This window comes from Lynx rufus, unplaced genomic scaffold (assembly GCF_022079265.1).
Source record: "Lynx rufus isolate CCGP_SWC_20201006 ecotype Redwood Valley unplaced genomic scaffold, mLynRuf1.p SCAF_1, whole genome shotgun sequence".
In the NCBI taxonomy this organism is placed as follows: Eukaryota; Metazoa; Chordata; class Mammalia; order Carnivora; family Felidae; genus Lynx; species Lynx rufus.
Window position 1 is genome coordinate 230,729,999 of NW_025814823.1, and position 15,856 is coordinate 230,745,854.

Here is a 15,856-nt window from a genome sequence, read left to right on the forward strand (position 1 = left end):
TGGGCCTCGTCAAAAAAAGAGCTCGCAGGAGCCTAGCCAAAGTTTGGTCAAGGAGAGAACCTTGTGGATGGGAAGTTAACACCTACCCTTCAGTCACTGAGCTCTGTATAGCACCAGGGAAGAGAACACAAAAAGATCCAACAAGGCAATGGCAGGGAGTGGTTTTCAAGGCACATTTCCAGTGCAGAACTGATGGGTAGATGCTAAGGATCCCAAACAATGATTCTGGGAAAGATAAGCTTTCATATCTTAAGAATATTAATAGATATTTCAATTCATGGATCTTAAAATGGTTTTATACATCTGGCAGGCAGTACAATTGTTTAGTGAGATCTCACATTCAAATCCTCATTCTTTCTTCAAAAGAGGACTCGAGACAAATAAAGGTGCCCTGCGATGGTAAGATAGGGAGAAGATGGAAAGGCTGATCCAGCTTTTCAGTTTCAAACACCAGATATTAAGGGCTGGCTGGAAAGAAGGCAATTTTTAATGTGTGAATTTTTCCCCACCACAATAAATACGGAAAGCCACAGACAGATGTAACCAAGGAAACCAATTTCCAGGAGTCGGGATAGTGGGTAGAGGGTTGTGGAAGCAGATTGGCACCAGGGTAGCTCCCCTGTGAATTGGCGGGAGGAGCGGGAGTGTGTCTGCCAGGTGTGAGCCTAACTTGAATAAATATGCTTCCAGAGAGCCAATGAATTGTATCATGTGAGGTCTCTTGGACTCACCTAGAATGCATTAAGACTTGTATTTTGCTCTAGGACTGTAAGCCAAAATACCATTTTTAATTTTCCCCAAAAACATATGGCAATGGAAGTTAATACAGGGGCCTGATGAGCAGGGAGCTTAGACATAATGGATGAATTTTCATTTGGAAGCAGCACTATTCCTTGCATCTGAATGACAGTGGGCAGTATGATTGGTATATTATGCTCCAGGGATAATGCCTTCATTCACAGAACAAAGGAGAAGAGAGCCCAGGGCAGAGTCACTTGAGTTCTACTGAATAAAGAACAAAAAAGATAATCAGAAGTTAACAGTGGTTTCTTTTTTTATTTCTTCCCTCTCTCTTTGTTCCTTCCTTCCTTTGTCTTTACTCCACTCTTCTCAATGCGTTTTTAATTCTTCTTTAATTATTATATAGAAATAATTAAATAGTATATTGCATATAGAGAAAACAGTTCAGGGGGAGAAAGAAAAGAAGGCATACCAAACCATACCCCACTGTTTTTTAAGCTTTTTTTTTAAGTCTATTTGTTTTGAAAGAGAGAGAGAGTGCATGCTTGCAGGGGAGGGGCAGAGAGAGAGAGGGAGAGAGAGAATCCCAAGCAGGCTCTGTGCTGTCCGTGTAGAGCCTGATGTGAGACTCACTGAGTGTGAGATCATGACCTGAGCCAAAATTAAAAGTCGGACGTTCAACCAACTGAGCCACCAAGCACTCCTATATTTTAACCTTTTTATTTTGAAATGGTTATAGGTTAGTGGGAAGTTACAAAATAAAATACACACAGGCATATCCTATAACTTCTCCCAGTTCCCATCAGTGGCAACATCAGTGGTGTCGCCACGTGGTACAGAATCACAACCAGGAAACTGACGTTGGTACAACGTCGGCGCTGGCTTTCCCCAGTTGTACACGCACTCCTGTGTGTGTGTGTGTGTGTGTGTGTGTGTGTGTGTGTGTTTAGTTCAGCTCAGTCTTATCAGATAAGTAGCTTTGTGTAACCACCACCACAAGGACATGCAGGATGCCTCCAGCACCATAAGGCCTCGTGTTACCCCTTTATAGTCACACCCACACTCACCCTCCGTCCGGAAGCCCTGGAAACCGCTGATCTATCCTCCAGTTATAATTTCGTTATTTCAAGAAGGTTATTTATCTTTTTTTACTCAGCATAATTCCCTTAAGATCCCTCCAAAACGTCATTTGGGACATATTATCAATAATCCATTTCTTTTTATTGCCACATACCTCCCTTTGGCGTGGATGTATTAGCATGTTGAATCATTCACCTGTTGTAGAACATTTGGTCGTTTCTAGTTTGGGGCATTTATGAATGAACTATCAACATTTGTGCACCCATTAAACATTTGAACTGAACCTTCAAATGGTTTTTAAAACCGCTATTGATCATAAGGAAGTAAAGACCTATAATGCCATGAGAGTTGTTCATGAGCATGACATGATTTCTGCTCCATAAGGACACTGAAATTGAAATTTATTTTTACAAATCATCTGTTGCTACTCAAAGACAGAAAAACAAAAGATTCAGACTTCTCTTTTCTGTGAAACAGGCAATGGTTATTCGCATAAATTTCCATTAAATATCTAAGAAGTGTTAGCTTCACTTATATTAATGAAATCATTACACTCTCAGTCAAGTTCAGTACTCAGGGTTTGACATATCTGTAATAGACACACAGTTATGAAGCCAAAACAGATGAAAGCAAAGCAAAGCAGGGAGTTCAGAGGAACAGAAGAGTGAGGGACACCCCTGAACACGATCTCACACATGAGCCCAAGAAGCGAGGAAAATACAAACTTGACCCCTCCTTTTGTCCAGAGATGTCTCCAAGGTTAAAGTGCTCCCTTCACTGAGCAGACCCTAACAACAGGGATAATTCTGGAAGAATGACTGCAAAAGACTGATACTTGGAACATCTGAGAACCTTCAGATAGGTACCACCTCTGTCAGCAGACAAACCTACTACTCTTCTCCTGCCTGAGAAATCACTTATGAATGATCAGACTGCAAAACGCAGTGAGCTCTCTATTCACCCTCAATATTCATGAGTGAAGCCATCAGGCTCACCAAAGATCTAACCCTGAGTGGCAAGGGACCCCAAAGGAGATTATGAATATCATGATGTATAATGCAGGAGTCTACACTTAGCACAGAAACGGCATAAACCACTCAGTTTCTGCTGGTTTGGAAGGCATTTCAAAATATTACAAGATCTCAGAATTAATTCATTAACAGTATCCCTGGTCATCTGCAATTGCAATTTACTACATTCTGATTGATGGAATGCTCACTGACAAAAATATTATGATAACTTTATTGTCTAATGTGGCTGGCATTCAGAAATTTTGCTTCAACAACTGTAAAATTCTGATGCATTCGCATAAGCATTTAAAAAAATACCCAGCTCATGCATGAGAAATCTCCCAGAAAACTACAAAGGGAGCTATAACGTGAGAATTTTCTGGTTTATAATTTACCATTTGTTCCTCCTTCTGATATTGAATTTTATGCACAATGTGCCTCTTGTAGTATAACTACAACCAATGGCAAAACTAGAAAAGCATTTGGAGAAGAGAAACTTGAAAATATGTGTTTCCCATGGTAAGACCTTGACTTTGTGTAGATAGTGCCTTTAAGGCACTATTAAGCCAAGGGCTAATTCTTTGTCGTTGCTAGAAACTGGAGTCCGTATTTTGAAGGAATTAAGACAAACCAGAATTCATGTTCATTTCCTGTTGTTCAGCTCTGGCTGGCCAGCGCACAACCCTGACATTGTTGTGGTACTCCGAGATAAACATTGCAGCCGTGTGTATCCAGGCTACGGCATGGGAGCCATTTTGCGGTATCAGTTTCTTAGATAATTTGTCAGTCAAGAGCTCCATCCAAATTAACTTAGGAATATGAATTTCCCTTGCCTCAAAATAAAAGAAATTAATAATAGCAATCTGGGTCTGATTTATTTTCTTCCAAGGTTTTGAAAATAAGTTTTTTACTACGGGAAGAACAGTAGTGGTTGCCAGCAGAGGCATTTTGTGCTGGACCGATTGGAAAACTTACAGCTTAAAAGTGAGTCCTCTTTCTTTGGACATCACAGACTGCCTCTTTTTCTCCACAGCTTTAGTGTAGAAAAAAAGAAAAGATGGACAATGTAAATTCTACAAAGGCTATATATAACATATTGGTGAGATGGTATTTATTGGCCCCCAGCGTGGACAACTTGAATTGCATATGGTGGACCTATGGAACTTTCACTTCTATTAGTTGGCTGTGCTCTCTCAGCCTTCTGTTCTGCATGTGACAATGAGAGCTTACTTTAAAAAAAAATAATAATAATAATGCCTTCTGTGTTCCCCCACTGTTTTGTGGGTTTTACATACATTGGTTTTCTAAAGATCCCTCTGGGAAATTCTAGTAAATCTCCATTTTATAAATGGGGAAACTGATGTTTAGAGAGATTAAGTGGTTTGGTAAAGGCCCTACGGTCCTGCGTGCAGTAGTGCCTTGAACACACCTTCTCGTGCAGTGACTCTCCGAGCTTTGCACACTTGCTTCCCACACCTCTAGCGGACTGCAACGTCCTGGTGAGCCGCACTGCGTCTCTCTGTTCTATATGCCCAAAGCCACCATGAGCGCTCACCACGGGTTTGTGCTGACTTTGTTTCCATTTTCTCCAGGACTGGCTGTCACCAACAGGCTAGGCACGACACCACCGTGCCTGGGTATTTTCTTAATGTCCATTGTTCTCACGTCCCCACGTCTGTCCCCATTTTAACCCTCCCACAACAGACTACAGCGGGCTCCAAAGGATGAAATAGAGTAGGTCATAACCTACAGGCCATGTAAACCATTTTAGCCATGTGTAATAGAATAAGAAGCAATTCCGTCCTTGCTCAGGTAGTGCCAGGCGCCGATCTACTGAAAATACATCACTTGATATAAACTAATTTATTTCACCCACAAAATGTCTGCACTTCTGCCCAGAGAGTTTAAGTCACTTGCCCAAAGTGTCCTAGACTGAAAGCAGAGAAGCTGGGCTCCCGTCTCAGGGAGTCTGTCTTGTGAGTCCACACCCTTGGCCACTTACACACGGCCCCCTGGTTCGGGAGCTTTGCGGTCCTCCAGCTAGGTGGTGTAGCCCTGCGAACATTTTTATAATAGCTATAAAATTATATTTCTAATGAGAAGAGGTAGAGCGGGAAGAGGATGTATGATCGAAGGAAGAAAGAAACATGCCAGTTGCACGGCGGAGAGATCAGGACACTCATTTGGGAATATATCGCAGATGCACGTAGAGACCACAAGGCAGTAGAAGGACGGAAAAACAGCTCCACAGGAAGTTCTGGGGGGAGCAGGGTTCCTCGCATATCCAAACAAATATGGTCTGGGTACAGTGCACTAAACAGCTGCCTACCTCTCAGCTCCACGGGCTGCCACTTCTCACCATTTTTAGTGAATATGTCACATTTGCACATATTTGGGACTTTTGACCCAGGTCATTTTATCTTGCAACCAATACACATTCTTGTGAGGTGGCTGCATGCAAAACCATATACTAAGAAGTATTTTATGGTAGAGTACAATTTTAGGTCATACTGACATCGTAAATATAAGGGCCTTTGTTCCCGTAGGCGAAGATCCAACATCAGTTCTGCAAACCTTTATTTCACAACAGTTTCTCTGGCTTATGTTTTAGGTACATTGCTTAACTTGAAAGCAAACTAACAAAAAGAAAGAAAGGAAAAAAAACCCTCATAGTTCCTTGCGTTTATTTCATTTTGAGTCATATTGTGAGCAATAACGCATCACACGATACAGTGTAGGGATTGATGCTCTGGGCATCAGAAAGCTGAAAAAGAAAATAAGGAAATGTATTTGTTCAGCTTCATGACAGAGTAGCTATAGTAATGGCTTGCTTTGTGTCTTTTCCTGACATTAAGTAAACTCTCTGAACTTTCATATTATATATATTAGAAGTGGCCTGGAGGTGGGTAAGGATCCTATCATGCTGGAAATGATGAGGGTGAAAATCACTTCTCTAGGAGCTCAAAGGTTATTCTTTGGTTTCAACTAGTTTTTCCCCAACATCATGCCCGCAGAACTTGAAAGTTATTGGTTACTTACTTGAAATGTTTAAGCTTATATCAAGACATAGCCGAAGTGATCCTGTCATTTTTATCACATAGAAAATAGAGACAAATAGTAATTACATCTCTAAAACCATTCTTTTCCTCTATTATTTGGACTTACATATTTCATATTTTTTTGCATTATTTGAATTTCAACTACGAGTGATTTATCAACAATGAGAATATTATGTAGAACTGGGTCACCAAGATTTATCTAATCATTTAAGGAGACATTTCTAGATGTAAGAATCATGATGTTTTCCTAGTCCAAGTAACAAAGGCATTCCTAAGTTAATGTTAAGATTTTCCCTCATTTTTCATGAAATAAAACATTAAGAATAAAAGAGAAATTCCCTTTTAACCCACCTCAGACATTTCTCTCTGTTCCTCAGAGGCTACCACCGTCATGAAATTCAGTGTACGAGGCCACCTGGGTGGCTCAGTCGGTTAAGGAACTGATTTTTGATTTCAGCTCAGGTCATGATCTCACAGTCATGAGATCAAGCCCCGTGTCATGCTCCATGCTGAGCATGGGGTCTGCTTGGAATTCTGTCTCCCTCCCTTTGACACTTCCCTGCTTACACACATTCTGTGTCTAAAATAAAAAATATATATGTAAAAAGAAATTCGGTGTATCTTTTTAATCTATGTTTATATGATTTCACTCAATAGATAGACAGACATATAGTTGAAAAACTAGCTTAAACCAAAGAATAGCCTTTGTGTATATACATGTGTGTATACATATATGTATATGTATTTATACACAATATCATTTAATCAATGTTTTTAAAATTTACATAATTGGGATCATGTAATACACATGTGAAATTTGCATTTCCCACTCTATATTTTACATTTGAGAACTACCTAGGTTGCTTCATTGTGTATTTGGCTAATTTATTTTAACTGCTGAGTAGTGTTGATTCCATATATACGTTCTCTGTGTATGCAATCATATTATTTACATTTGTCCATTCCCTATTACTGATCCCTTAGGTTATTTCCATTGTTTTGGTACTGCTGACCTCTAGGCATGAACAGTCTTGTAGAGGTGTTCCAGGCATAGGTGCTCAGATTTCCCTGGAAGTTCTACCTAAAAGCAGACTTACTGAGTGATTAGGCATCTGCATATAGGACATGACCAAGTATTGCCTCATTGCTCACCGAGGTGACTGGTTTATTCTCACGTGCAACGTATGAGAATTCTTGTTCCCCATCTTCTGTCCAACACATAATATTGTCAGACTGTCTAACTGTTTGACAGCCTGTGGAGTGTAAAGAATTGCCTGTGTTTGGTTTTTATTATTTCAATTGCTAATAGGCTTGAGTATCTTTTAATATGTTCAGTAACCATACATTCTAGATTTTTTTCTACTGTGCATCAGCTATATGTATACATATTGACCTTGCTTTTGTTTGACCTTTTTAATCTTTATCTTAAAATGATTTGTAGGAGTCATTTTAATATTTGTAAGTTATCTGCGCTGCCAGTATCTTCTCCCAGGACATGGCGTGTTTTTTCAACTTAGTTTACGGTTTTATGTTTATGTTTATGCTTTTATCACATAGGGGTGTAATTTTGATGTCGCTAAATGTGCGAATAGAATGGTAGTTCAGAATGTGGCCTCTAGAAGCAAGAGACCCAGGGTCATAATTCTCCCTCCACTGCTTGCTGGATGTGGGACCACCAGCAAGTTCCTGAACATCTTTTTACCTAGTTTCATTATCTGTAAAATGGGAAAATAGTACCTGTCTCAAAACTGTTGTCTTGGAAATTCACTGTAAATCAACTAGCATATTGCCTGGTAGAAAGCTAGAGGTATGTGTTAGCTATTAGGAGTTGTGCTTTTAATATATTGTTTTTAAACTCTTTCCTAGCACTACTGATTTATGGACGTATTTCTGTATACATTTAAAGGTTAAATGTTAGGTCATCTTTGTTACAAATATGTATTTTTCTCACAATAATTGCGTTCTGGAACTGGTACATAGTTTTATGTTTAAATACATACTGGCTAATCTAAATTATGTCTATATCTTTATTAAATTTAGTTCTTTACAGATTACTTCTATTTGAAAAAAGAGCATTTTGGTAGTGAAAGCAAACTTTAGTTTCTAAAATTGAACATGCATGGAAGTTACAAGTGTTTCAGAAATAACTTTTATATTATACTAAATTGAATGATATAATTGGGAGAAAGTTCACCATGAGTAATAGCCAAACACTTGAAGTAAGAATGTGTGAGACGCAGGCATAATCTGTGTTTATCGGATGAATAGATAGTTTGTTTGCTTTTTTAAAAAAGCATCCACCTAAAAGCAGCTTTTAGGAGAAGAAATCAAGTATATAAGATATACAATTGCATAGAATCCCCTAACAGAGAGTCAAGTGAGCACTTAATGGAAATAAAATCCAAACCAGGTCTCTCTTGGGACTTCTATTTTCTGTGTTCAGTCATACTTTTAATGCATTTTAACTGTGCTAAAGGAATCAGGATTTTAAATGATTGATGCTCTTTATCTGGCGAAAAGGAAGCTTCCTCTGCTTTGAGAGGAATAGTTTCATATTCACTGCGAACGGCATTCTTTCAAATGTAAGGGGAAAAAAATGTCTCATCTTGTTTCTGTTGCATCATCAAATTGAAACACTTTTGAAAGAGATGAACAAAAAGTAAATATTATAGGAAACTCTGATGTGTGGTCTGACACATAAAATCACCCGTTATTGTACATGAGCAGATACATCTCACAGGATGAGTAAAAGCTGTCACACCACCTTATTTGTGGTAGAGTGACCCAAGACATTTTCTCCCAGCGCTCCACGGCGGAAATGTAAGATAGAGAAGCAAGAAACACCTTACAAACTCAAACACTGCCACATTTCTCTATTACTCAGTGTGACATTTATTCAACAGAAACAAACCCCCCTCCGGCTCCAGCGTTTTCACACAACAGTGGTTTATTTCTCACTTCGTGCTGTGTCTTCTCTGGGTTGGCAGAAATCTTCCTCCCTCCTACTCAGGGACCCATCTCAGTGGGGGATTAGGAGAGAGAAAGAGAGAGAGAGAGCATGAAAATCTCGTGCCTGCCCTTCTGTGCTTGGGGCAGGAAGTGGCACTTGTCCCTTCCTCTCACGTGGCGCCATCTACGTGCAAGGGCGCATAAAGTGCGCTCTTCGCTGAGCGTGCGAGGAGAGGAGTGGTGAATGCAATGACTTCTGTTGACTTATTCGTACTGTTTCCGGTGGGAAGCCACTTGAGTATGTGTTTCCCTCCACAACGTTTTATTGTGAGTTAGAAATATGAGCTTTGGAGTTTGGCGGATTAATTTAAATCCTTGTTGAGTTCCTTATGATCCGTGTGGTCAAGTTATCTAACGCCAAATAAGCCCGTTTTCGCCATCTCCCAAAACGACCATTGTGGCTGACAGGAATCAGAGGAGCCAAGGTATACAGTAAGCACTTAGTAAAGGGTGATACTGACAAAAGAAACATAGCAGCATAGAGATAGTAGTAAATCCTAGAGGGTTAACATGAGACCATCTTTATCGTACCAGAAAAATATCGTTATCAGTTTCCTGGGGCCGCCATAACAAGTGACCACAGCTGAGTGGCTTAAAACAAAAGAAATGTATTCTCTCAAACTCTTTGGAGGCTGTAAGTTCAAAATCAAGGTGTCAGCAGGGCTGTGGTCTCTATAAAGGCTCGGGAGGAGGATCCTTCCTTATTTCTTCTAGGCTCTGATGGCTCCAGGCATTCCTTGGCTTGTAGATGCCTAATTCCAGTCTCTTCATCCTTTTTCATATAACCTTGTCTTCTGTGTGTCTCTTGTAAGGACAGTTATCATGGGATTTGGGATGATCTCATCTGAAGACCTTTCCCTTAATTTAAACATCTACTAAAACACTTTTTCCCGGGTGCCTGGGTGGCTCAGTTGGTTAAGGGTCCAACTTCAGCTCAGGTCATGATCTCACGACTCGTGAGTTTGAGCCCGGCGTCGGGCTCTGTGCTGACAAGTCAGAGCCTGGAGCCTGCTGCAGATTCTGTGTCTCCCTCTCTCTCTCTCTTCCCCTCCTCCACTCACATTCTGTGTGTGTGTGTGTGTCTCTCTCTCTCTTAAAAATAAATAAGCATTAAAAAATATTTTTTCAAAAGCGCTTTTTCCATTAGTAGTCATATACAGTTTCTAGAGATTTAATGTGGACATATCTCCTGGGGGTGAGGGGCACCATTCAACTTACTACAACTATGAAAGCATTTTTTTTATTCCTATTTAAAATCGCACTTACTGGGGCACCTGGATATCTCAGTTGGTTAAGCCTCTCACTCTTGGTTTTGGCTCAGGTCATGATCTCACAGTTCATGAGTTCAAGCCCACATCAGGCTCCATGCTGTCAGTGCAGAGCCTGCTTGAGATTCTGTCTGTCTCTCTCTCTCTCTCTGCCCCTCTCCTTCTCTCTCTCTGTCTTCTCAAAAAAAAATAAAAAAATAAATAAATACGTACACTTAAATTTATTAAAACAATAAAATAAAATGCTACTAACTGAACCAGTGCATGCAACTTTTAAAATATCGACCTTAGGATTACTTTTCTGTTTTAAGTGTGGAACTTTATAGAAAACATATTACCACTATATGGCACATACCTTTTTGAAATAAAAAAAAGTTGCATTGGATTGAATTTGTAAAGTTATCATTTCATGTATCAGTTGTGTGTGTGTTTTTCACCATTGTGCAACTGTTTTCCAGTTTGATAAAATGGATTGGTCAGGGAGCAAGATGCCCAGGAAACAGTCACATGTCCCTTAAGATACTATTCTTGTGTTCATGTATACCGATCGCAGCTTTTCTGAACACTGATTCATACCAGAATTCCCTTTCCTTTTCCCTCTGTAAATATATCCAGAAGCCCCCTCTAAGGTACAGATTAAAGGTCTAAAATCCACTTGCTGTTGTGCAACTGATGAGCTATTCACAGAAGCTGCTGGATCAGAGTAAAAGATTTAGTGAAATAAGTGTAGAAAATCATTCTCAAAATGATACCTGTCTGTAATTGGCATCTAGATTTCTTACCAATCATTGACATATAAAAAGGGGCATGTAGAAAGTATTTGCATGTGTAATGAAAGAGTTATGCACATGTAGACATTTTAAATTTATTTATATATTTAATGAAGCATTCAAAATTAACCTATGTCACCTTCATAGATGAACTCTGCACGTTGTCTTTGGCACATCGTGTATATGAACAACCCTTTCTCCCTGGGTCGTCTTATAAGATGTATTTGTAAAGCGAGAAATCGGGACTGTATATTCAATTGGTGGTAAAGTGTTATAATTTGTAAATGACTTAATTTGAACTAATAATGACTTAATTTGAACTGCTCATGTGATATGTCTAGAAGAAGGAATAAATTTATCGAGCCTTCTTTATAATGCAAAAGGAGGTTATTTCTTTCCTAGACAATCTCACAAAGTCTATATGAAACTAGTCAGACTCGTATTTTAAAATAACTAAAATTGGGTAGGACAGCATCTATGTAAAAGCTGTTGCAAGAGAGGAGTATAATAGGTTGGGCTTTGTAAAAAAAAAAAAAAAGGAGCTGTTCTCTGAAAATTACTGAACAGTGTCCATTTATAACACGCTAGTGCCTGTGAATCAAAAGAGATCTACATCAAATGGATTACAGTTAAGATTGTATCAAAATGGGATCTTTTTTCTCAGTAAAAATCCAAAGGACACACTGTGGAGCCACCATTGCTACTCCAATGCATCTTTGTGTCTTCTAGTCTGGGGTCCTTGGTTTCTAACCAGTGCATTATATCTGTGTATTCTCTTTTTTACAGTTCAGCAGAAGAGCAGTTTCACTGGCAATCACAAGGTAAAGTACAGCTTCTTGATGAAACTTACATCCATTTCTATGTGTATGTCTACTGATTAATATTCTTGTGAACTTTAGAAAAAAGACTGATAAAAATGAGTATGAGAACACCATGACACTAAAATTAAATGTTCCTGTGATAGCTTGTGATTCCCTGAGAGTTAAGTTCTCTCAATTCCCTAGAAACCTTTGGGTTTTTCATGGATACCTGGAATTGGCTGGCCTTGGCTTTTGATACTGGTTGACCCAGGATTACAATGTGAAATCTAATGAGAACCTCATGAGATAATGTCTTCGGTTAGGATACTTTCCATTATTAAATAGTAACCTGAAGCTTTAATAATAAGAGCATCATGTGTTTGTTCATCACTTTAAAATGTTGTGTTTCAGATGGTCAAAAAGACATCGAAGATGAACTTACAACAGGTCTTGAGCTGGTGGACTCCTGTATTAGATCCTTGCAGGAATCAGGAATACTTGACCCACAGGATTATTCCACAAGTGAAAGTAAGTCAGATGACAATGATGCTTGAAGACAATTTTAAAATATAAGAGTATACTTTATTATAATATAATTAACATAAAAAGCTATATCTAAGAGGACTTCAACCTGTGTTTGTACATGTTTTATCCATTTCACTCCACTCTCGTCTAATTCCTTCCCACATTACCCATCCCGACTCACGTTAGATTATAGTCTCTCTTAAGTCAGCAATTGAATCTAGATTTCTCACAAATTACTGACAGAGTGGGGATTCTCACCAATTTTCTGATATCCTTTTTGGCACCTAGCTAGACTATCACATTGAATGAACTCACCATATATTTGTTTAACCAGTACAGTGTCTGCTTTGAAATTTACTGTGAATGCCTTACATACACAGATCATTGTTGGTAGAGATCATAAACAGTACAACAGCTATGCAACAAAATAGAAAGAATCAATGAAATATATTCAGTACTAACTACTTAGTATTATGCTATAGTACTCTGCAGTAGCCCCTTGTATTTCTATATGTAGCCACCTTGAATTTGCATATTAACCTCGACAGAATATTTTAAAATTTCTTCATCTCCTCCTAATTATATATATTTTCAACCATAGTGGTTGAGGCTTAGGAATAAAAGTGCTGTGAATTGAAATGAGCTTCACTTTAATAAATCATAAAATTCTCTTGACTTAGTTTAATAAAATCCCACAAAAAGCTAAAAATGAAATCATTAAAACATATATCACACTGGTAATTTCTATATCAGAAATCAGTGGAGCATTTCATTTCTTAATTAAAAAAAATAAAATCTCCTTGAATACCCATCAAGTTTTGCTATTTAAAAGGAAGATATAAGAATAAGATAGCATACTTATCTTGAAACCATTAAATTTACACATTAGTTCACTTTCTCTACAATTTTTATAATACCACTACTCTTAGGATAACATCATCATGAATATCCAGATTTATTTAAACCCATTTGAATCCCCTCAATAAAACTTCTAAAATAAGATGCATGATTTATAGTATCCTTGTTATCTGTATTTTATATTTTAGAATGTAGCCTCATTACTTACCTCTCAGTCAATAAATGTATTTCTCTTATAGGGGTAGTTGTAGTCTGACTTATATTTAATTAATATTTGAGGCACATGTACTCACTTTGTTAGAGTAAGGAAAATAGAGATAAAATAGCGTGTCTTGGGAGAGAGTTGATATTTGATATCATGTTTTTCATATGATAATAGAGAAACATTCTCTTATGAGCTTAGGAGAGGGAATAACCTTCAAGACACAGAAGGTACAGAAAAAAAGAAGGAAGAGAAGTAAAATAAGAGCCAAACAAGTTGAAACAGGAGGGATGAATCAAGTGTATTGGTCTAGCCCTACAGGTGAGCACACTGAGTTCTTTGAAAAGAATAAAAAGTTTGTAATAAGGATAAGATAGTTATGTGATGTTGATAAGGGACATATTTATATTAATGAAACAAATGTTGAAGTTCAAGGAACAGAGTAGTAACAGCAATTATAATCAATATAAACTAGGATTGGGAAGAATTTGTGAGATGAAGTGGAATTTAATGCAGGAACATTAGGCCAGGTCAAAGAGGAATTATCGAGTGAAAATGTTTTTGCTTATAAAGATGTGATAAACTCATACTAACATCTAGTGAACGTGATGTACCAAACAGAATAATACCTGAATATTAAAATAAAAATTATTAAGAATGAACAGAGAAATTGATGAAAAATACCGTTGTGAACGTTTCAATGCGCAGAATCAGACAGAATTCAGAAAGAGAAAGACACGTAAAATTGGAATACATAATCGACAAACCAATGTAATAACTATATCTAAAAAGTTAGATCCATTGAATGATAGTATACATTTGTTGTATATGTCCAGGAAAACTTAGAAGACTTGATCAGCTATAGGGCAGTAAAGACAATCCTAAAAATTAAAAAGTACAGAGGGGTGCCCGGGTGGATCAGTCAGTTAAGCATCTGATTCTTGATTTCATCTCAGGTCATGATCTCATGGTTCATGAGATCGAGCCCCACATTGGGCTCTGCACTGAAAGCATGGAGCCTGCTTGGGATTCTCAATCTCTCCCCTCTCTTTGCTCCCCCACCCCACCCCAGTCATGCTTCCTCTCTCTCTCTCTCTCTCTCTCTCTCTCTCAAAAAAAAGTCATCTTAAAAAAAAGTATAGAAAAGCCACCTTCTTTGGTAATAATCTAGTAAAATTAAAAGTAAATAAAATGATAAAATATATCCATGGTAAAATTAAGAAAATGCATTTGGATCTACAAATAAAAATAGAAATAAAAAGAAAGTTACATACTATTTAAAAAGCAAGTAAAATAGGGCGCCTGGGTGGCTCAGTCGATTAAGTGTCCAACTCTCGCTTTTTGGCTCAGGACATAATCTCACAGCTCATGGGTTCGAGCCCTGCATCAGGTACCATGCTGATGGAGCAGAGCCTGCCTGGGATTCTCTCTCTCCCTCTCTGTCCCTCCCCTTCTCTATCCTTCTCAAAAATAAACTTAAAAAATAAACACACAGAAACAAATAGAATAGTGATATTTTATAATGAAAATACAGGGGGTAAGGGGGAGAAACTGTACTCAGTAAATCTTAACTTTAGGGGCGCCTGGGTGGCTCAGTCGGTTGAGCAACCCACTGCGGCTCAGGCCATGATCTAGCGGTCCCTGAGTTCGAGCCCCGCGTTGGGCTCTGTGCTGACAGCTCGGAGCCTGGAGCCTGCTTCTGATTCTGTGTCTCCCTCTCTCTCTGCCCCTCCCCAACTCACACTCTGTCTCTCTCTGTCTCAGAAATAAATAAATATAAAAAAAATTTTTTAACAAAGATCAGATCAAAGAATGTAGTACTCATTTTGGGGAAACCTTAGAAAGAGCTAAATAAACCAAAGAAATTAGAAAGATGGGAATAATAAAAGTAATGCAGAGATAAAGTAGTATAATATAAAATAGTAGAAGGGATAAATAAAGTGATAAAAGGAGTAAATATAGGAACTTAAAAAAAATTTTAATCAACTGATAATCCTGAGTTTTCCTAATTGAAACACTCTCTACACATGAGAGAAATGGAATGGATTTTTAGTGTTCACTTTTCGTTTCCTGTAATATGTGTTCAAAAATTTTATCTACAAAAGATGTATCTTTGTTCCAGGAAAGTTAAATACTCCAGTAGGGTTTTTTGGAATGTATTTGGTAACTGCTGGATTTTTGTCTTTTGGAAAGATTAGTTATGTCCTGTTACTATGTACTGGGTTATCTTTTGAAGACTCCTAGGATTTTAGTTGTTTGTTTTTCCTGCAAGCCCCTGCTTTGTTGTTTGAGATAGAAAAGTAACAAGGAAAAATAAACCAAAAACAAAAACAAAAAAAACTCAAATAACCCAGGTGATAAAATCACCATCCAAAACTTTTATGCCAAAGGATCAAAAACCACAATGAAGTGTATGGTTACTCTTTTTTTTTTTTTTTAATGTTTCTTTATTTATGAGAGAGAAAGAGAGACAGCCGGGGAGGAACAGAGAGAGAGAGAGAGGGACACAGAATCTGAAGCAGGCTCCAGCTTCT

The 15,856-nt window shown here is 38.1% G+C and overlaps 1 protein-coding gene across 2 annotated transcripts in view; it reads left to right on the forward strand.

Moving 5' to 3' along the window:
* Nucleotides 1-15,856, forward strand: part of CTNND2 (catenin delta 2) — a 777,587-nt gene that overhangs the window by 337,191 nt on the left and 424,540 nt on the right. For both annotated transcript variants that reach the window (XM_047074403.1, XM_047074404.1), the window contains exons 3-4: nucleotides 11,724-11,758; nucleotides 12,149-12,265. In XM_047074403.1, coding sequence (XP_046930359.1) covers nucleotides 11,724-11,758; nucleotides 12,149-12,265 — 152 coding nt within the window. The remainder of the gene's footprint in view (nucleotides 1-11,723; nucleotides 11,759-12,148; nucleotides 12,266-15,856) is intronic.